Below are 23,371 nucleotides of genomic sequence, written 5' to 3'. Positions count from 1 at the left end.
TCACAAAGAGGGGGGCAGCAGGGTGGCTCAGTGGTTGAGCATATGCCTTTGGCTCAGGTAGTGATCCCGGAGTCCTGGGATAGAGTCCCGCATCAGGATCCCCACAGGGAACCTGCTTCTCCCTCTACCTCTCTGCCTCTCTCATGAATAAATAAATAAAATCATTAAAAAAAAAAAAAACAAAGGGAGCAAAATTGGTACTCAAATCTATAGCTGTGTTTCAAGCAGCTTCCCTGCAGTGGGGGGGAAAAAGCTTTTCTGTTTTCTATTCCTGCAACACCGTGATGTTGGCTGGTGGAGTGGGAAGGACTGAAGGTTTTTCATGCTGAGCTGGGTTGAAATACCAGTTCTTCAGTCCACTTACTGAGGAAACCCTCAGAATCCAAGTGTCTGGATCTGTAAAATAAAGCAATGATGATCTCTTCTAGGCTTTAGAAGGAAACTCAGTGAGATAAAGTGCTAAATACTTATCATGGTCTTGGGTGAGTCTGATAATTAAAAGGATCCTGCTTATCTGGTGGTCTAGGGCATGTGACCTTAGCCAGGCTCATTTAGCACTCCCCCCTCCCCCCCAAAACTCTGAACCTTGACTCGAGAGAGGCCAGAGTCCCATATGACTATTAGTTGGAGACACCAAGACTCACTAAGACTGTCCCTACTGGGGATGGGGAGAGAAGTCCACAGAGGCAGATAAAATAGTAGTACAAAAAGAAAAAGAAAGCAGGGCAGGTGTTGCCTGGGTCAGAAAACAACAAATGCCTACTATACACATCCAGTCTCAAGTAGCCAAAAGTAAGAAAGGAAATGAGAGAGATTTATTGAACATACAGGATGCATATTGCTAACAGAACTATTTATGTTCTTGTGTGTGTGGCTTGTGTGTGTTTATGTATGTATACATTTACACACACACTCCTCACACTGGCCCTGAAAGTTCATTTGGTGACGGTTATATATTAAAATAGTGTCAGAGTTTAAGCCAGTGGCAGCTTTCATCACAGGTTTCATATAAATTAATCTAAAATTCCCAGCAGTTGGCTCTAAGGCATTAATTTCTCCACTATCAGGCAGACTTGTAATTGGGTTGTGATGTATTTTTAATGATATTTATTATCTTTCAAGTGTTTCTAGAAAACTAAATGAGACATGTAATTAAATGTGATTCAGATCTTCTTGGATATTTTCTACTCCTTTACAAGCATCAGTGTTAGATGGAAAAGTGACAACTCTGATTTTTTTTACTATCATTTGCTATACAAAAGTGTGAGAATTTTGATGTGCTGCTAAGCGGTATATACGGTCAAATTTCCTTAAAAAGAAAATCAGACTGAAAAGGTCTAAATTCAGTTTGAAAGTACACCTTACATCATAGATCCTAGAAAGCTCATTTTTTGTCTTTGGTTTTCCTAATGACATTAAGAGTTAATAAGATGGACTATTCCGATTTTTCTAACTATAATGTTTGTGTTGAATATGATGACTTATCTTCCTTTATATTTGCAAAGGGCTTTATAATTTACCAGGTTTAACCTGCTTCATTTCACTGAAATAGACTAAGACATTTAAAGAGTTACTCCTGGTTGATTTCTTCTGAGATCTATGTCCATTTTTGTTACCAAGGGAACCATTTCCAAATTCAGCTTAATCTGAGCCTGCCCAGCTGTACAGCTCTTAACTTTGATTTAGCTAGTGTTTTTCCATTCTCATGAAACTGTGTACTTCAAGACAGAGAGAAGGTTAAAGGGTCAGTGTAAGATGGCTTATTCCTTACTTAATCATTTCCTTTTTGGTAAGGAAAGCTAGTCTTGTTTTCTGAAGCTCAAACATTTGAGAGGTTGTCCAGTGAAACTCCCTTTGATGAAAGGCTGAATTAAATCTGTCACACGACCACTGGCTGACAGCTGTGGCCATGGATACAGCTGTGTGGGCTCTCTCCAATTTTCTCATTTATTTTAAACACAAATAGTGTGGAAGTTGGTTCTGTTCCAATCGCACTAAGGCCAAAGGGTCCTGGATTAAGTTAAAGTCTCAAGAATCCATGTGTCGTTTGTATTTTTATTTCCTCTAAGAAATTTAATCAGTTATCTTGATAACGCTTAAATTAGTTAACAGCTGTGTTGTTTCTAATTTGTTGCGGAGATCTTGAGATTGGAATTCTTTTTAGGGTTTCTCTAAATACCCTGTGGATCTTCAGTGTTAGCTCTTTGCTTGTCTCTATGCCAAGATGTGAAGAGGATATGTAAATAATTGTCATGTCATGCCTTGATGGAGTCTACTGTATTGGTCCTGAAGTAAATATCAATTTTTATTTGTTCATTCTCCTGGATCATTAGCCAAAATGAATGGTTTTGTAAACTGAAGAAGGCACTCAGATATAAATTAATTCTGCTGTGAATATTCAAATTAGAATAAATATTCAGCTATCTGGAAAAGACGAGGCTGATTGAGAAAGACGGAGAAAGTCTCAACAAACATCACAGAGAACATGCATGTCACAGAAAGAATAGAAAAGTTCTCAAAGCCCAAAGGAACATCTTCTTCCATAAGAGTGTTTCCTGAGAAGATCAGATTTTTTGAAAAGGAGAACCAAGGGAATAGTTCAGATTGACAAACTAGAGTGACCCCAGCGGTGAATAACCAAGGCCTGGCTCCTTCATTATACTTAAAATTTAGAACACAAATATGTGCCCTCCCAAAATGAAGAATTTATGTCATGATGGTTCTCCATTCCTCATCCCATCAATCTCTTTTTCTGATTAGTTCTTAACGATCCTATTTACTCCCAGGGCTGACAGCTGAACCTGCATGAATGCAGTTTGAAAAAAAAAAGAAAGAAAGAAAGAAAAGAATGTAGCTTTGAGCTACAGAAAGAAATTCTATGTCTACAACTTCATTGTTCTCTAGGTATTTATATTTGCAAAGGCAATGGGTTTGATACTATACTAATTTTAAATGTAATCCTTTTTTTTTTATCTAAAAGTATAAATACATGAAAATTTTTTCTAGGCGGTTTCTCAAGGAAAATAAAAGGTAGAATTTCAAAGTCACCTTCATTTGCTGATATACATGATTAGGTAGATTTCATTTCTTTTTTCTTTAGGGGTAGAAAAGTCGGACTTGATTCAGGCGATTCACAGAGGAGATATTGCCCTTTGTTTTTTTTTTTTAATTTCAGTGTTTTCTTTATGGTATTATTTCTTTTACTTACACAGAATCACTAGACATTAATGGGCTTTTTTTTTAAAGGAAATTTAGATAATGAATATAGAAACATTTCTGGCACATGAAGATAAATGACTATAATGAGTTTAATTGGTTGGTTGGTTTGACTTGGTTTTGGTCTGTGATTTTGAGTAAAACATATGGGGTAATTTTCAGTCCTGTTCAAATAAAGGCAAATCTGTATTTGTCTGGCATTTGGTGGTTCACTTAATACCTCCCATACTTCAGCTCCTTGACCTTGTGATAACACGGCCACAAACAGGAAGTTGCCCTTTGGCTCCTTTAAATCAACCTCACTCAGCTCAACTTAAATACCTTGTCCCAGTTACATGGCTGGTAGGTAAAACACTGTAGCCCTCCAACTAGAGATTCTGACTTTTAATCATTTGCCACAATGACCAACACACAATGCTGCTTAAGTAACTTAGCAGATGTCTGTGGTTCCCTAGAGAGCTCAAAATACTTTAGCTAATACATTGCTAATTGTTCTCTTTTTTCTGACATTAGAATCGAGGACCACATACATAATCTATAATTATTGTCCTTAGTCTTCTTCCCCCAGTGTTTTATATATCTTTTTAAATTACTTGAAGCTGTTTACATGGTTGAACTTCCATGTAAAGTCCCTGCCGTGACGTTTTTACATTTCCTCTCTGGTGGATCTTCAAAGGCTAAACAGTTTTAAAATCAAATAATTCCCCAGTGTTTCCATGGGATCATGATAGTTTTGAAAGATCAAATTTGTTTCTTCACCATGACAAAAGCAATACATGTTCATTAGAGAATATTTGGAAAATGTGAGAAGTCAGATACCAAAATCCTAAATGTCATATCCCATCCAAATATAATAACTGATACTATTTAGATTTATGTTTCTAATCTTTCTTTAAATTGTTTAGATCTTGTTCAGATTAAGTTAAAGTTTAAATTTGAATCCTGGTGTGCAATATTTATTCCTACTTTTATTTAACAACAATACATAAGCAATTTTGCTTGTTACAACCAACTTCCCAAAACTCAGTTATAATGGGTATCTATTGTTTTTTGGAATGGATGTGCTATAATTTCCTAATCACTCCTTATCCTCAGTGATTTACTATTTCCCATTTTAGCTCACCTTGTCCATCAGGCCTTACTATCCCTTAGAAATCCAAGTATTTTGGATTCAAACTTTCACGTCGTAATATGTATGTATCTAAAAGCACTGTCTCTCCTTTTGTAGCCATGATTGCCATCTTGACATCTTGATCATGGACCCTAGCCTCCTCATACTTTCCTTCAAAAAGCCAACCATATACAAAATATTGTTACTACCTTTGCTAAATAATTGAAGAGTTGCAAGAAGGAAACCATGGCAAGGACCAAACAATCATTCATTAGTGTATTTTAACCCACATCCTATTTCCAGTGTCCTTCCCAAAGCCTATTTCAGCAGTAAGCCTCTTTCCACTACACACAAGTCTAAAAAACATCAATCATTGTTTTTTAAAAACTGTTTATTTAAATTCAATTTAGTTAACCTACTGTATTATTAGTTTCAGAGGTAGAATTTAGTATTTATCAGTTGCGTATAACACCCAGTGCTCATTACATCAAGTACCCTCCTTAATGTCCATCACCCAGTTACCCCAACCCTGCCAACTTCCCCTCCAGCAGCTCTCACTTTGTTTTCTATTGTTAAGAGTCTCTTACGGTTTGCCTCCCTGTTTTTATCTCATTTTATTTTTCCTTCCCTTCCCCTATGTTCATCTGGGTTTTTTTTGTTTTTTTTTTTTTAATTTTTTTTTTAATTTTTATTTATTTATGATAGTCACAGAGACAGAGACAGAGAGAGAGAGAGAGAGAGAGGCAGAGACATAGGCAGAGGGAGAAGCAGGCTCCATGCACCAGGAGCCCGATGTGGGATTCGATCCCGGGTCTCCAGGATCACGCCCTGGGCCAAAGGCAGGTGCCAAACCGCTGCGCCACCCAGGGATCCCTGTTCATCTGTTTTGTTTCCTAAATTCCACATGTGAGTGAAATCATATGGTATTTGTCTTTCTCTGACTGACTTATTTCACTTAGCATAATATCTTCTAGTTGTATCCACGTCATCGCAAATGGCAAGATTTAATTCTTTTTGATGGCTGAGTAATACTCCTCAATATATATCTTCTTCTTTATCCATTCGGCCATCACCGGACATCTGGGATCTTTCCATAGTTTGGCTGTTGTGGACATTGCTGCTATGAACATTGAGGTGCATGTGCCCCTTTAGATAACTATGTTTGTATTCTTTGGATTGAAAACTAGTAGTGCAGTTGGTGAGTCATTGTGTAGTTCTATTTTTAACTTTTTGAGGAACCACTCTTTTTGAGCAGCAGCTCTAGTGTCTTCACTTTAGGGATATGGCCTCCACCATCCTGCCTCCCTTTCTTATCCCTCTTATATTAAGATGAATATTTTTTCTCCATCTTGTTCCAACAATAATATTGCAAAAACATCTTTTTATAAATCTTGGCTTATATGTGTAGTTCTTTGTCTAAAATAGCGTCTCAAGAAAGGAATTCCTAGGTGAAAAGATGTAAACTTATTTACTCAACAAATATTTATTGAGTGCCTCCTATTTGTTCTCTATACACATTCAATTTACAATTCAAGTGTTTTAAATTCAAGACTAGTGGAAATTTAGACTCACAGGTGTTATCTACTTAATACTTATGTAATTAGTACTATGGGCTTGGTGCTATTCTAAAAAGTATAACATACATTACCTCATTTAATCCTATAATGTAGCTGCTCCTAAGATGTCCATTTTACATATTGAAAACTAAGGAACAGAGATTCTAATGAACACGTCCAACATTCCATGGCCCATAAGTGACAGTTCCAGAACTAATACCCTGGGAATTCTGGTTCCAGAGCGCAAGACACTCTCTGTTCATCTCAACGTAGAACATCTATAATCACACTCTCCCTTTTATTTTGGGCTCCCCTAAAATAAGGCTGGGCATTCTAGGTTGTTTCCTAGTTAGATTGTACTTCTGTCCTGGGAAAAAAATCTAGGTTGATAATTTAGTCATTTAACTTTTTATTATTACATGCTTTCAAATGCTTAGATCTTTAGTGTCATTTTTTTTCACTCATTTGATTTTGAATTATAATTATGAAATTAATTCAGATCCTTTTAACAGTATATTGTGTTCTTGAATTTTGCATCTTTAGCTAAGGCATGGACAGCCTGCTCCTTCAAACCACATTAAAAGGTTCTTGAAGGCCTTGGTTATTAGTAAGATGGCAGGTTTACCAACTCCACAGCTTAGATGTTGTGTTGGCATTCCCTGAGAGATTGTAGAATAAGAAGAGGAAAGAAAGCATTTATGTTTGTGACAGGAGCCCATTCTTCTGCTGTGAAGTTGAATTGGAGGAGAGCTGTGGATTTGGGGAAGTAGATCAAACAAATCTCTCAATATTTATGAGAAGAATAGGGCCTGTTACCACCGTGGTGCAACACAACTCTGCTGCATAATAACAGGTACTGGTGGGTGCCTTTTCCCATGCCTGGAGTGATTTTAGAACAGCTAATGAAATTCATTAGTCATTTGAGAGAGAGCAAGAGTAAAAAAGCACTATAAAAATCCAATCCAATTCAGGGTAATCTTGGCACATGCCTTAGCCCAGTTGGTGTATTTCCAAAAGAAAGAAGCACATTAAATTCAGGAGGGACAACCCAACTGTTCTAAAGCTATAAATCAATGCTACTCAGCTCTCATTTTCACTCAACATCTCTGCAAGGAGCAGTAGTGAGGAATTAAGGGATTTTAGTATGCTCATACACATCTGTCTCTTTGACTGAAACACCGAGTAGACAGCTCTCTTGCCCCAGAGAGAACTACTGGTTGCATGACCTGGATCCTCACCATCACAGATGCATAAATCATTCGTGCCAAGCAGCTCCAAATCCCAGGTTCTGGGTGCTACAGAATATATCATTGTTATTTTCATTTTTATTTTCTTTCGTTTTATGTTTTTAGGAATTTATTTATTTATTTATTTATTTATTTATTTGACAGAGAGATAGAGCCAGAGAGCACAAGTGGGGGGAATGGCAGAGGGAGAGGGAGAAGCAGGCTCCTTGCAGAGCAGGGAGCCCAATATGGGGCTCGTTCCCAGGACTCTGGGATTGTGACTGAGTGGAAGGCAGATGCTTAACCTACTGAGCCATCCAGGTGCTCTGTTATTTTCATTTTTAAACCTCATATCCACAAAATTGTGAAACACTGGACATCTTGAATGCTGCACCTTGACTAACACATTCCCTGGAAGGATAGAACTTTACTAACATATCCCCCAGAAGTCAAAAAATGAATGCATGATTTGAAGCAGCTCTGCTAGGTTTTGCAATCCCATGTCAAAATAACTTCAGTGCAACATTTAAACAGGACAGTTTAGTGTAAATTAGTAAATGCCATCCATTGATTGGCTGATATGTCCTATCTTGAAAGGAAGTAATAAAAATATACCTCCCAACAGATGTTTACAGGTTATGCTTTTTATTAGGTACATCAAGGAGAGTTGAGGATTTAATTTTTCTATGGTCATTTTAATACCCTGAGACTTGCAAGCTCTGATTTTCCTGTTGTACTAATTGAGCTGGGGCTAATTCTAGGTGGAGTGTGGGCCCCCATAAACATCTTCGAAAGGCTTCTCCTGTCCCACTTGTTTATTAGCACTCATGTTTGCAACTAAGGGAGATAAAAGAATGGTGAGAACAGAATTGCAAAAGCCCCCCCTAAAACTTCTTATGCTGTTTGCTTTTAAACCCATAAATTGCAGCACACACTAAGCCCTGCTCTCACTGTCCCGTTCATGTTGACATGCAGAAGGGAAGAAGAGAGAAGGCATACGGAGTCATATCATGGGCTGTTGGTACGTGTGTGCTGAAGGACATCAGCATACTTAAGCCAGAGAGCCAGTGAGGGAAAAAGAAGTAACCAACGAAACCTACGGTTCATTTGCTACATTTCATACAAACACAATCTTAAAAGAAGGAGGCAAAAAATTGGTTCCAAAACAAGCCACAGGGATCCCTGGGTGGCGCAGCCGTTTGGCGTTTGGCCCAGGGCGCAATCCTGGAGACCCGGGATCGAATCCCACATCGGGCTCCCGGCATGGAGCCTGCTTCTCCCTCTGCCTATGTCTCTGCCTCTCTCTCTCTCTCTGTATGTGTGACTATCATAAATAAATAAAAATTAAAAAAAAAAAAACAAGCCACATATTTCAGACTTGAAGGCCTGTGGGAGCAGCTGGTCACACAACGTGTGACATTGCAGGGTAAGAGATCAGAGACACAGAACACCAAGATCTGTAGCTGAGCTCGGGAGTTGAGTTGCCACTATGTGAAGACGTTCAAAGCCAACTAAAAATAAACTAAAATAAAGCCAAATCTAACATCTGGAGTCTGCATTTGCCTCTTGATCTATCAATTTGTGGTCCTTGAGATTAATCTTGGCCTGGGAAAATAGAGAATTGGAACTTAAAATAAGTCTATGTAGAATAATCATGTCAAAAGGTAGGCATACTAGGACTTTTTTTTTTAATTACCCAAATCATGCCATAGGATTTCTGTGTCTTCTGCTGCAAAATAGTGAACAATTTTACATGGCCCTTTCACTAAAGAGTTTGTATTGGACAACTAAACATCTTGTCTGAGAATATTATATGGAGTCCTGTGTTTTTATTTGCGAAATCTGGCAGTCTTACTTGAATGGCTCCTCCAGAGAGAGTATTCATCTTACATTGTCTTTAGTTTACTTAAGCATTTGTAAAATGGGTTTCTTTTGTTTCATTTTAATTCAGAAAGTACATGGAAAACCCTGTTCGAGGACTACTGTGTCACATCTTGTTTTTGGTTTTGTTTATATTTGGAAAAAAAAACATTGACAGCTACTTTGAGGAGCCAGTTAGCAATTATTAAAATGTTGGTGGAAGTTTCTGGGGCCTCACCAGCAGAAACCTTCCAAAGAAGGCCTTAGAAATCAAAACTAAACCTCAGTGCTTTGCAGACTGGGGAGGGGTGAGGTCGGCAGGAAATTGTTGATGTCATTGATGTGCTAGAGAAAAAAACATTTTTTCCATTTATGAGATTCCCCTTGGCATCCAAATTTCATGACCACTCCAGCTTCTGAGAGCCCCAGTATCATCCAAAAGATCATCCCTTTTCATTTAAGTTGCACAGATATTTCACCAAAGGGCTAGGGAACTCAAGACTGTGTCCTTGGTTTTCAGGTTTATAATATTTTATTCTTTACCTGGGGACCCATTTTTCTCCCGTGTTTGGAGTAGGCACATCAACCCTGTAATGAGACAAGAGACAATCACACCTTTCCCCACTGGTGTTCATCATTTGGTGCTATACTCAATTTCTTTGAGGAAATTGGCCAAAAAAATTGCCTTTTTTCTTGGCTTCAGGATTTTGAAGCCGTGTGATTATCTGGCTAATTTTTCAGACTGTTCTCCATTTTCACCAAACTGTGTCCATAATAGTTGTGCTGTTCACTCCTCTTAGAAAATTACCCAGCTTCTCTCTGTTGTGGCAAAGAGGCTCAGAGCCAAGCAATTAATCCTGACACAGGATCCATGCTTCAGTGACAATGAAGACAGCTCGTGATACTTTGCTTGCTAATAGGGAGCCAACATTTTAAAATAGATCCAAGTAGACCTCATAAGGAAGGATCTAATTCAGCAAAACTGATGAAGTTCATAATACTCTAGTGAGCAAGCAGAGGACCTTTCTTCAAATTGACAGAGATAAAGTTTACATAATTCACTGGATGTGTTTGGCCAAATACCGTGGGCGTGGGGAGCTCAGTGAGACAGCTTGAATTACTGAGCAAGATGTCAAATGTTTCAGGATCTTCTCATATTATTTCAGATCTGAAAATAATAGTTATGTGGCTTTGCCCTAAATGCCTGGAGTCTCTGTGACTCCATTGGAAGGACTGCATAATGTCAAAGCCTTGGTAATACTAAGGAATGAAACCCAACCAGGCGTCGAGAAGAAGCAAGATTATGTGTGTCAGTGGTTAATATCATATTTTCTTTTTTTGCAGCAGGAAAAACCCAGGCTCCTCGAGCCTTTGGATTATGAAACTGTCATTGAAGAACTTGAAAAGACCTATCGGAATGATCCCCTCCGAGATCTTCTGTTCTTCCCCAGTGACGACTTTTCAGTAAGTGTTAACCTTATTATTAAACAGTTGATAGAAGATCCTTCCAAACTGGGTAGCTGTCTCGCCTTATAGATTCAAGTTGCACAGAACTCTTTCCTGTGATCATCCTACGTCACAGTGACAGAAGTGGGAAGCCACATCCGCCAATAGAGAATGGCCTAGGTCCTCTTACAGCTGAAAGGTTAGAGATTTAGTACCACAGTGGCCTTCTCAGACAGGAGATACACAGGGTGCTGGCTGGTTCCACATGGTTTCTAACTGCTGCCTTCCCTAACCCTGACAGAGCATTTCTTTCCTCACCCATTTCTCACTGAAACCTACTAATGGCAGAGGTGCGGGATCTCTTGGCACAGAATATGCCATTCTTAAAATCACCCTTAATCTTGGCTGTCCCTTTATAAGGAGATGTTGAAGCTGTGGGCAAAGAAAGGTAGACAAGCACATCTTCCTGGGAGGACTTATGATCTGAGGACAGTGCTCATTGGCTGTGCATGGAATGCTCCCGAAAGTGGTAGAGAATGAATAAAAAAGGTAATTCACTGCAGCATTGGAAACAAGCACAGTCGAATTACGGCTGATGAGCACCCCTGTGTCTCCAGCATTTTCCATTTGTGGTCATCTTAAGCATTTCTAGGTTGTTAGTAAATATCTATATAAACAGAGATCTCAAAGGGCAGGTTGTAGTCTTTTCTAAAAGAAAGTTAGTCTCAGACATCACAAATGAATATCCGAAAGCTGATGAAAAGACAACACTAGAGTAACTTTTTGAAGTAGCTACTGGCCGTGAAAACTGTTGAGTTGCTGGGGCCCCCTGCACACACTTCCTCAAAGAGCCTCACACCTCCGTGCCCTTTTACCTTGGGGGCAGATCTGGCTTCTGGTTTCTAAAGGTTAATTATTTTCACCTTCCTCCACGGATTTTTAAAAAAGAAGGTCTACGGAAGTTAACCATTTTCTGTTCCAAGTATACATAGAGAAGGATGGAAGAACAGAGGGAGAGAGATTCGTGGGAAGGAACGAAGAAATTCTTCTGATTTGTTTTGCAGATTTTTAGATGACTCCTACTTTGCTGTTTGACACACTTTAAGAGAGGCTTATATCGTGCAGACATGTCATTTCCGTGGTTGGACCACCGGGGCTTGAGCCGCAAATACAAAGTTGAGCCACATTTTATTTTTTTTATTTCCACACCCTCGCTTTCTTTCAGACTGAAGGCAAACCTTTACAGACAGACTCTTTCTGTCAACCAATACAAAAATCCTTGAGACTCGTAGACCTTCACTTCTACTGTGCCATCCAGAAGTATGACAAAACTCCTCCAAAGTCCCCCAACTCAGGAAGAGAGCAGAGGCATGCAGATGATATGTGACAATCTCACTGAATTTGAATTCATTTTTTGGCATCTTTCCACAACGATTTAAGTTAAAGATTGTCTGATTGCTCTAGGACCTTTGCCATCCTTAATGGTGTAAACAGAGCACATATTGGCATGCATACTTCCTTATTTTCCAGAAGTGAACATTCCAGCAAATACACTGAATTCTTCCCTTTTGTGCTTGTTTAAACTCCTTCTGTGGCTACCCCCCCCCCCCCCCCATGGCCTTCAAAATGAAGGAAAAACACCTTGCCATTGCTCAAGGCTCTCTCCAAAATCTAGTCTTTGGTCCATCTCAAGATCATTATCTTCCTCCCCCACCCAAACCCTACTGCTGTCATCACAGGCCTCTTCATTCTCAAAGGGTAAAATACCAGCACAGTCCTAAACATGACATTCTCTCCTCCCTCAGATCATTTCCTTCCTTTTCATTCAACGAATATATAAAGTGTAATACCGAATGTTAGGCCTTAGTCTCAGAATGGGGAAGCAGCGGTGATTACACAGAAGTTGCCTGGGTTTAGTGGACCTTACCTTTCAGTCAGATGAATCAAGCAAATAAGGAAACAAATTAACTAGCTAGATCTTGGGATAAAGACCAGTTCTGTGAAGAAAATGAAACAGGGCCTGGTCATAGAAAAGAGGTGACATCTGACCTGAGTTCAGAATTCCCAGGGAAGACCAACCATGCTAGAACCTAAGGAAGGAAGGAGTGTCTTAGGCTGAAGGAAGCTGCCACAAAGGCCCCAGACAGCTCTGACAGAGAGAGTGGTCAGAGACAAGGTCTGGCAAGGACAAGATAAGACACTTGCATCTTATTACACATGCAGGTGGCAAGTGGCTAGTCACTGGACCGCTTCAAGAATGAGAAAAACTGACTTGGTGTATGTTATTGAAAGCTCATCTGACCTCTGCATGGAGAACATAAAACAGGATGTGGAGGGAGCTAGGACACTAGCCGGAAGAATAGCTCCCAATCAGCAGGTGCTCAAGAGAGATTGGATGCCACCTAGGCCCTATTATCAGAAAATGTCCTGTCATACAGACAGCTAAATTGTCATTTGTATCCAGCATCTGACAAACAAAAGGGAGTTTTCAATATTATTACCATATGAAGTTGTCAGTTTTTGAACAACGTTCAGATAGATTGTTTCCCCTCTTTTCTACTCTACAGGGCAAGGGTTGACAAGCCATGACCCATGGGTGACCTGCTGCCTATTTTTGTCTGTCCCATGAACAAGAAATGATTTTTATGATGTTGGGTTTTTTTTTAAACTACCTTGTTTTATTTTCTACACAGAACGGGGTAAATCATTGAAGAAAAAAGATTTTGTAACCATAAAAATTACATGAAATCAGATTTCAATATCAATCAATGAAGTTTTATTTGAACACAGTGATGCCCCCTTCTTTTATCTATTGTCAGTGGCTGCTTTCATGACACACTGTAGGACTGCAGCAGAGATAGAGGGCCCTAAACGATTTACTACCCTACCCTTTACAGAAGAAGTTGGAGCAACCCTGCCATAATGAATGAAACTGGGTTGTTGGTTTTTTTTTTTTTTTTTGTCATCTCCTTCTACATGGAGTAAAGACCCTTCCTTAAATGCCCTCTGCCACAGCCTTCTACATCCACAGCCCATGTTACACGTCAAAGGTGTTGCCCACCAACAGGAAGCCCCCTGCCCCCCTGGCTAGAGTATCATTTCACAGGCTTTGAGTAATGAGTAATGAGTAATGAGTAAGGGTTCTCTGGGATGTGTGTGGACAGTCTCTGCTCTCTCAGTAGGATATAGTGATAGAGTGACCACTCCCATCCCCAGGGCATCACAGAATTGGAGATAGAGGACCAACTCTAAACCTCCCGCCCTCCCTCCAAATGTCCCAAGCCCATTTGTATCCTTATGGATGGAAGACTCCAGCTCACTTCCATATTTCCATGTTACCAAGCACCCCCACTTGTGGCAGACATGATTCATTACTTGGTTTGTTTAATCAATATTTATTCAGCACCCACGAGGGGCTGAATATAGAACAGTACTTCCCAGACAAGTGAGGCTGACAAGAAAAGCAAAAGCCCTGTATTTAAGGAGTGTGTGCCCTAATATGGATGAAAATTAAAGCTGATTAAGAATCCTGGCTTCTTCTAGCTAAGAAATATCAAGAAACAGGAATTTCAGTTGCTATTTGATACAACTTAGAGATCATTTTTTACCGAGACAAGACTCCTACAGAGCTTCTTCTCCCTATTCACCCTGCTGACCCAGACCATCCCAGCCTTTTTTGCCTACATCCTCAAAAGTAGCTTTTAACCAGTCTTCCTGCTTCCTCCTTTGCCCTAATTTAAAGGAAGCTGTAGAAATACAGATCAGATCATGAATGCCACAACTCTAGCTTAAACTTTCCAGTGGTTTCCCATTGCCTTCAGAGTCAAAACCAGCTTCTCACCATTGTCCCCATCACCTGGTGCCTGATGACCTCTGAGCCTTTATCTCCTCACCCTGTTTTCCGTGGCCACTGCATGGATGCCTAGCACTCTCCCTGTTCCCTGAACTTGCCAAGCTTGTCCCCTCTGTAAGGGCCAGTCCGCTCTCTTGCACAACTGGTCCGCCTTTCATTCACAATTCAGTTCATGTGCCATCACTCTGAAGAAACATCCATGATTCCACCCATACCGTGTTCCTCTATGACACCACCCTGCTTGCTTCTCTTTATAGCACGATCATTATCTAGAAAGATCTCAGTTTGCTTTTTCTTTCCTCTGTCACTTGTTCCTCACCATTAGGGTGTACCCTCTAGCAGGACAGGGATGTCTTCTCTTTTGATCATCAGGAGACCCCCAGCAGCTAGAGTGGCACTTGGCACAAAGCAGGTGGAAAATGAATCTTTATTTCATGAATTATCCTTCAGAAACAGGTAAGTTATTATTTTAGAACATAACTTGAATCCTTTGTGGTCCTTTAGGAACCAAAGGCCATTCCGAAATGAAATTTGAGTATAAAGAGGATGAAGTAATTTGTTTTGCCGGATGATGAGAAATGCGATTATTAATATACTTTCCTCTTCAACACAATGCAACATGTCACCTTTAGATAACAGCATTAAAATCAGAATCCCCTTCTCCAGGAGCTTGTTCTGCTGGTACAGTGCCTGCCACATAGTTGCTATCACCAAGAGCTCATTTCCTCTCTGTAACCCTTCAGGAGTGTGTGCCCTAATATGGATGTTACTTGGCATGGGAGAAATCAGTCTGTATCTCTATTTCAAGTGCACAATGCAATGTCAGGCTCATGGGCTTTCAGTGAAGATCCCAGAACGTTGAATTAAAACCATCTTCTTCCCGGTTAAGGGGCTGAGGTAGATGCATCTTGCTTTGTCTTGGCACATGAAGTGCGTGGGTTCAGGGAGCAGGCAGTGTGATCTTTGGGACTACTTGCATCATAATGAATCAGTAAGAATAAGCAGTCTAGATGCATTTTGTAACTCATTCATTTCAAAAACATGCGCCTCTTCACTCATTGTATTTACCACTCTTGCTTTTCTCATCTTTCTTTTTGAAGCAGTTAGTAATAGAAACTTAAGACCAAAAAGCAAGGAACTTAGTCACCAAATTGTGGCTTTGTAAAATAGGCAAGGAGAGTAAGGAAGGAAAACCAAAACTAAGGAATGGTTTCAAGGACACAGTGAATCATATTGAGTGATTCAGTTTGAGGAGAGACTGATAAAAAGAAAAATAGCAGAACGAAAAATGAAAAAACCAGCAATGAGTTTCTCTCTGAATAATAGATACAGAAAGCCTGAAGTGCAATCACCTCTGGACATCCAAATCTTAAACAAGAAAGTTCAGAAGTCTGAAAGCTAGCACACTGTGGAAGGTCATCGGATCACACCTGCATTTCAAGACTGCCCACCCCAGTAAAACTGCTCCATTTCAGTTCGGCTTCATGGCCCACCTTCTGGAGGTTAGCTGCTTCTATCAAGGGCACCAGTATGAACAAGAAGCAGTGCTTACACTTGAAAGATTATGCTTTTGACATCAGACAGTACCAGTTTCAGAGTCAAAAATCTATGTTGAGGATGGGAAGTCGCCTGCCAGAAGAGTTACATGATCTTCTCAAATCCCCTCTTCATCTCAGTAGTTCAGAATTAGTGTCTCAGGGTTCCCCTGTGCATCCTGCAGTTTTCATTGGCCTACCATGATGACTGAGTGAATCATGAATTCTTAACATACCAATGGCTTGTTCTTTCCACAGTATGTTTTTAGCTATAAAAAGCAACTGGTATATGGGGACTTCCAGACTCAACCACATGGATCATTTTGATGAGAGGAGGCAGAAAGGCCTTAACACCTTTTAAATTGAAAAGCAGAAAGGCCCTGAGTCATTTGTGGTCTTTTTTTTTTCTTTCTCTTCTTCTTCTTCTTCTTGCTTTACTGAGACACAGCTTAACATTTTTATAGGACTCTCAACCTCCTTTTAGTCCTTGGCTTCTGAGCCTGAAAAGTAGGCTTTAAATGACTCACAGTATTCATGCAAGATCATTGTAATTGCAATTTAAAAGCTAAGTGATAATCTTTGTCAAACTAGGTTATTTCTAAGTACTAATATTCCTCTCACTTAAAAGCTAATGAGACTGAGGTTTACAAAGGCCCTTGTTCCAGGATGTAAAGTACCTGTAAGGGCAGAAATCAAACACGAGCACTTTGACGTGCTATTAGCATTTCTGTCTACACAGCATGCTTTTGGCCAGCTGCTTCTTAGAAAGACAAGGTGCACACTTAGGGGAACTATTAACTCCCTGAATCCCACAGTGAGTGCCATCAGAAAATTGATATGGCAGTGAGGAATCCTAGAGTGCTTATTTCAGTTGAGTATGTATAAGTGGGAACTCTGGGCTGGATCGATTTAGGAATATATACACATAAAGTGCACATAAAGGCTTGTACATGAATATTCATAGCAGCGTTATTCATAAGAGCCCAAATTGGAAACAGTGTAAATGTCTGTCAACAGATGAATGAATAAATAGTGTTGTCTTTTCTCACCATGGAATATTATTCAGCCATTAAAAATGATTGAAATACTGATTCATACTACAACATGGACAAAACTTAAGACCACTATGCTAAGTGCAAGAAGCCAGTCACAGAAGACCATGTATAGAATGATTCCAGCTGAAATCATAGACAAATCCATAGAAAGTTAGTAGTTTCCAAGGCCTCAGAAGGAAGAAGAACGGGAAGTAACTACTAGTAAATATGGAGTTTCTTTTGGGCGTGATGAAAATATTCTAAAGTTAAATAATGGTGATGGTTGCGTTACCTGTGAATATATAAAATCACTGAATTCTACACTTTAAAAGGGTGAACTTTATGGCATGTCAATCGTGCCTAAATAGCATTGTTATATTTTTAAGAAAAGATTTTTCTACGCATTAAGAGAAGTATAGGTGGTCAGAGATAGGGTGCAAAAATATTTTAATACATGTCTGTATTCAAGCACTTCATTCTTTAAAAGAAATAAACAACTATACTAAAGAAATAATAAATACCATGGGAAAACATTTCATTTATTGTTATTTTTTATTTCCAAAGCAGATTTAAGTGGCTTGTTTATATACCACAAAAATATATATATGCTGAATTATTCATTAGCAAAGCTTTGAATCTAAAATATTCTAGAGTGAAGCTGCAGACTTTATGTATGATACAGACAGTAAATTTTATAGTTCAGAGAAAAGAAAATATGTGTTGGATGAATTAGAGAAGACTTTCAGAAGAAGCTGGCACCTCTACTAAGCCTGAGGTTAGGGAAAATAAAGGACTTTCTGAGAGGAGGAGGAGTCTGGATGAGGCTTGTGCAGGAATGAGTCCAGTATGGAAGAAGGAATGTGAGCAGCCATATGGAAAGATGCATGGTGGGTTGGCTGTAAGTGGGTTGGCTCATGTCTTGGGCCCTTGCTCGTCACGGGGCCATGTCTGCAGGCCTCACACCAAGCAGGCTTCTTTTCTGTGCCTTCCTGGAAAGTGAGCTCAGACCACAACCTCTTGAGTATTTGCCAAGAGAAGGTCCTGGTGCAATAAGTATATTGTTGGAGCACTGTACTCTATGAATGTTCACATTTTTCCATATGGAAAATGTATTGTCCTTACCTCCATAGAGGAAGTAAGACACATTTTGGAGCCTGGAAAATGAATCAAAAAAAAAAAAAAAGAGAAGACAAAGAAAAGAAAGAAAAAGAAAGAAGAAGAAAGAAAGAAAGAATGAAAGAAAGAAAGAAAGAAAGAAAGAAAGAAAGAAAGAAAGAAAGAAAGAAAATGAAATGAAATGACTTGCTCAATGGTTTGCCAATCCAAGAGTAAGAAATCTTGAACCAAGTCCCCAAACTTCCCTATTATAGTCTTATTTTATTTTTTTAATTTATTTACTTGAGAGAGAAAGACAGAGCAGGATGGGAGGGCAGAGGGAGACAGAGTCTTAAGCAGACTCTGTGCTAAGCATGGAGCCCAACATGCCATACAGGGCTGACCTCACAATCTGAGCCAAAACCAGGAGTTGGACGATTAACCAACCACCCCACCCAGGGGCCCCCCTACTTAGATTCTTAAATACTGTGATAGCTAAGTCTCAATACTTGACTTGGCTGGATGATGACAACTGTCCGGTTATGGGCAACTGCTCACTTATTGTGCATTTCCCAAACACTTTAACTTCAGCAAAACAAGAAAGACCTTCCCTTAAACACAGTGCATAACTCAATGGAAATAAAAGGTACAGCATAGAGAATATAATCAATGGTATTGTAACAGTGCAGTATGGTGACAAATGGTAGTTATGGCGAACATAGCATAACGTATAGAGTTGTCAAGTTATTATGTTGTACACCTGAAACTAATGTAACATTGTACATCAACTATATTCAAATTTAAAACAATAATAAATGAATGAATGAATGAATGAATGGAGAGGGAATCATTGAGAAGGTGAGCACAATGAAAGTATGAAAGTGATATTTTCACATAGTTTTAAAAAAACTAAATCAATACTCTTCTGAATGCGATATAAAGTGTTTTTAAGCAGCTAATGTAGTGTAAGTGTCTGCTCTACTAGAATATAGGCCATATCCTGTTTTAATCTGAGAACTTTAGGTGAAGATCACTTTTAAACACATGCTTAGATTAGAATTGACCATGAGATGTTTGTAAATAGTCAACTATAAAGCTTGTTGAATTCTCAAGCTTCAGACTGATTTCTATAAACAACATCATTTTTGTTCTCCTTTTTAAGCAGCTGGGATCTGCAGTACTGTCAGAGGAGGCTTTTGCTCAGCCCCGGGGAAGGAAAAGCAGACTTTTTAAAAGACTTTGACCAGTGGACTTTGGCCAATTGAGAAATGGCCCTGATGTGCTTGGAATGAAGTCTTTCTGTGGTCACTTTAGCCAGCAGAATGGTGGCTGTGACAAAGCCACACAGACTACCCACTAAAGTGTGGAAGGAACCAGAAAGCGACAGGGCAGTAGTTGAAGAAGTCTGAATATCATGGACTTGAAATTGCAAACACAGGCCTTGCATGCCTTATTTCATAAATAAAATGACAGTTTTTATTTCCAAATGCCTAATCTCAGGACAGTAAGCCCCTTATAAAATTCTACCACCAAAAGAGGCGCTAGGCTGAGTTCCAGTGCTGTCTCGGATCTGTTTCATGCAATCGAGCTCTACTAATTGTCAACCAGAAGGTTTGTAAAAAGAGAAACAGGAAGTCTGTTGTGGCCAAGGCAATTTGTAGTGGTCTGAAAGCATCTAATTCTCAGAAAAGAAGTTCTTTGTAACCATATTAATACCCTTAACAAATATGACTGCATACTTCTCTTCTTATTTGATCAATTTATCTTTGCTTCAATGGAGACACATTCAAGAAATAAAACATAAGTAGAAGTGTCACAGTTCTTAAAGTCGAAACTTTATGGAGGCTTACTTTTTCAGCCAAATTCTCCAGTATCATAACAAAATGTAACTGAGATCAATAGCATGTCATAAGCATTTATTATACATGTATCCCTTTTCTTGTACTTTGTGTATTCTGTGCAAATGTGAAATAACTCCATGCAACTTGTAATGTTACATTTTAGACTTATCACATGGCTACATGAGAGTGATTCAGACTCAGTTATCTTATTAAGAATCAACATTATTTCATAACTAGAAGTCATCAGGAATCACTGATATCCATTATACGCATAGTTATACACATGATTTATTTCTATAACCCCAACCTGAATGAATTTCCAATCTCACACATTACCTATGTATTATGTATTTGGGGAATCTAACTTTATTTACTATATGACATCATGGATCAAGTGGCTATGTGATCATTATTACTGGAAACCTGAGTCCATATACCAGAAACTCACCATTAAGGAAAAAAAAAAAATTCTTAAACCAGCTCAGTATTCACCTGTTTGTATTATACCACAGAACAGTGATCTTAGTGGAGCACTAGGTATAGCTACAAAGGAGTTTACATTTGAGTCATGTTACTCTACTCTCCAGTAGACAGAGTATTTTAGAGTAACTATTATTTTTTAAAGGCAAGGAACTAATAAGAGACTACACAGGATAATGAGAAAGAGAAATAATATTTTTATATAAAAATGTATTATAAAATAATGACTGAGGGGATCCCTGGGTGGCTCAGCGGTTTGGCGCCTGCCTTTGGCCCAGGGTGCGATCCTGGAGTCCCTGGATCGAGTCCCATGTCGGGCTCCCAGCATGGAGCCTACTTCTCCCTCCTCCTGTGTCTCTGCCTCTCTCTCTCTCTCTCTGTGTCTATCATAAATAAATCTTAAAAAATAAAATAAAATAAAATAAAATAATAAAATAATGGCTGAACTATATAAAATTGTTTTAGAGAGAAAAATCCCTAGTCTTACCAGTAGATTATAATATGTAATGTTCTCTGGAAACACCAAGCAGGTGACACTGTGTATCTGAGAATTGTCTATCCAAAGAGGAAACAAGTTCTCTCCAGATAATTGAAATCTAGCAATAATCTTTTACTTCAAACTTTCAATAGAGCTTATGTTCATCTTCTAACAGTGTACAACATAAAAGAAGCAACTTGAAAGAGGCAACTCAAAAGGAATCAAAAATGTAAAATCTAAATAATAAGTCCTAAATTGGCCCTGTCTTTTTCACTTTCACTTCAAATTTATTTTAGGATTACAACAAAAGATACAATAGAAATAAGCTAGTGAAAATATACAGATTCCCCAAGTTTTGTTTTCTGCAGTGAAATGAAATAGCCTCAAATGATAGTTTTACTGATAAACCATAATTGTAATGATGCTAGCTGTGGCAAGCTAACGGAGGGTTGGCTCTCCTGTTCTAGAGATTGAAGGTTTCTGTCTTCTTTTATTGTAAGATACTAAGATCTAAGGCACTTTTCTATTGTGTTTTTGGTATAATGGTCTGTTCAGTGCTTCTAAGTTGGAGAACTTAGTTTCTTTTCATTGTTCTTCCCAGACAGCCACGGTGTCTTGGGATATTCGAACATTGTACTCAACGGTACCGGAAGATGCAGAACACAAAGCGGAAAATTTACTGGTGAAAGAGGTAAATGTGTGCTTCCAATCCTTTACTTTATAAAACTTTGTTTTCCCCTAGCAGTGCTCAATACAACTTCCTATTACTATTGTCTTCCTCTACTTTTCAGTAGAGAATTCCAGATGCTATGATTGATTGATGTCTTTCAGCTGGCGTCACCTGTAGATTCTTTGCATTTTCCTGTTAATCATTTTTCATTATCTGGTGACTATTCAAGTTTTGGACTTTTTTTCTTTTGTTTTTTACTTCACTTAAAATCTTCACCTCGAGGAATATTTCTGTATACCTAAAGGGAAGATTTAATTTTATTTAATTTTATTTTAGATGGAGTTGTTGGAGAGGCCATAGGATGTGAGAATTTTGGATAACAGAGTGTCTATTTTAAGAGATACATTTTTTTTTTCAAAAACTAACTTTGAAAATAATTCATGGTAAAACCCTGTGGCTATGATAAAAATCTGTTGGTATAGCAGTGCTTACATTCAGATGGTGTAAGAGAAGCCAACAAAACTGATGCTTCTTCTAATCAGACTATAGGATGCTTTAGGGCAGCTACTTAGACGATATTTGTTGAATGAATAAATGAAGCTAGTCCTTCCTTTACAGAAAATGGAATGAGAAAATTTAGCACCTATCAAACAGAATCCTGAGAGAAAATGGCATATCACAGTTAAGATTTAATCAAAGCTACATACCATAGCAAAGCTCTTTCTCAGCTCTTAACATATGTGCATGAATATGAGCTAGCTTTATTAGCATATGTATTAATATCAGCCTGTATTAATCATATATACTTTATGTTATACTATTCAGTCCAAATCTTTTGCCATAAATTTACGAGTTGTTTCTTCCAATTCCATATTCGTTTCCCAAAATTCACCTTAAATTTCACTACCGTCTAAGGAGTTAAAGAAAGGAAAAAGTACAGGTTCAAAAGTACAGATATCCCAATGTTATCTGAGTATACTATTTTCATATTCACTGATAAAAATATTAAATGTGACGTCAGTACCATAAAATTTTGTTTACAGTCACCTTAGAGGAAGTTTTAATATCTGGTCAGGCATCACAGTTTTAAAAAGAGCTGGCAAATCATTTTTTACGGAAGAAAATCAGAATTGCTGAGATAAGGTCTGCAAAAGTTTTTCAGTAAATACATAAATAGGTGTTAACTTAGGATCTGAAACATTTATGATATTGAATTCCTAACTGGGTATACTGAACCAGTTCTTCCTGAGTGTTCTTCCTTAAAATATTGCTCTTTTATATAAAGATCATTCACTTGTTAAATCTATGTCCAGGTACTTTATAGTTCTGTTGCAAATGTGAGAAATTTTTAAAACAAACTCCCTTTCTTACTGTTTATTGCTGATATTTTTGAAGAGCTACTGATTTTTGAATAGGTATAACTAGAGCTCACTAAACTTCCTTATCCTAATAGTTCTTTTGTAATGTTAATTTTTGTTTTCATTTTTATCCTATTTTTTTGCAGATAAAAAGACACCATTTATGATTATTTGATTTTTAAGTATGTAGTCATATCATCTGCAACCAATTAAAATTTTATTTTTTCTTTCTTTGTTTTATTATCTGGTATCTTTGAAACAATGTTGAGTAATAATGCTCATATTGGACATCCTGTCTTAATTTTGATTTTAGGAGCAGCCCTTTAGCTTCTTTGATGCTTTATGAAATTTGGTGTTAATGACACTGGCATAAAAGATATGTCTAGGAAGGGTTTTCTTCGTCTCTTTAAGTACTTCTAAAGATTTGGCTACCCTATAGTATGAAATCCATATGCAGTCTATCGATAAAATAGCTTTATCATTTGAATTTAGCTCTGTAATAAAATTAAGGTTTCTGTCCTAAGGACCCATATTTGTATTTCTGGTGTAACTTTCTTGTTCAAATTGTATTACTGCTTTTAATATTCTACTCCATTCAAATCGCTAATATTT

The 23,371-nt window shown here is 38.3% G+C and overlaps 1 protein-coding gene and 1 long non-coding RNA gene across 20 annotated transcripts in view; one reads left to right on the top strand and one right to left on the bottom strand.

Moving 5' to 3' along the window:
- Nucleotides 1-6,086, bottom strand: part of LOC102156211 — a 20,847-nt gene extending 14,761 nt beyond the window's left edge. For 6 of the 7 annotated variants that reach the window (XR_005378742.1, XR_005378740.1, XR_005378746.1 and 3 more), the window contains exons 1-2: nt 5,976-6,086; nt 1-396 (exon numbers count right to left, since the gene is read on the bottom strand). The exon at nt 1-396 is cut by the window's left edge. This is a non-coding gene — a long non-coding RNA (uncharacterized LOC102156211). The remainder of the gene's footprint in view (nt 397-5,975) is intronic. The other variant, XR_005378745.1, reaches the window with a different exon arrangement.
- The window catches only part of DOCK10 (dedicator of cytokinesis 10), a 260,328-nt gene that overhangs the window by 103,496 nt on the left and 133,461 nt on the right, over nt 1-23,371 (top strand). For 12 of the 13 annotated variants that reach the window (XM_038573971.1, XM_038573966.1, XM_038573967.1 and 9 more), the window contains exons 2-3: nt 10,314-10,433; nt 21,333-21,422. In XM_038573971.1, the coding sequence (XP_038429899.1) occupies nt 10,314-10,433; nt 21,333-21,422 (210 nt within the window). The remainder of the gene's footprint in view (nt 1-10,313; nt 10,434-21,332; nt 21,423-23,371) is intronic. The other variant, XM_038573965.1, reaches the window with a different exon arrangement.

This window comes from Canis lupus, chromosome 25 (genome assembly GCF_011100685.1).
Source record: "Canis lupus familiaris isolate Mischka breed German Shepherd chromosome 25, alternate assembly UU_Cfam_GSD_1.0, whole genome shotgun sequence".
Taxonomy (NCBI): domain Eukaryota; kingdom Metazoa; phylum Chordata; class Mammalia; order Carnivora; family Canidae; genus Canis; species Canis lupus.
Note: the sequence above shows the minus strand (reverse complement) of the source record. Positions and strands in the feature narration are given on the sequence as shown.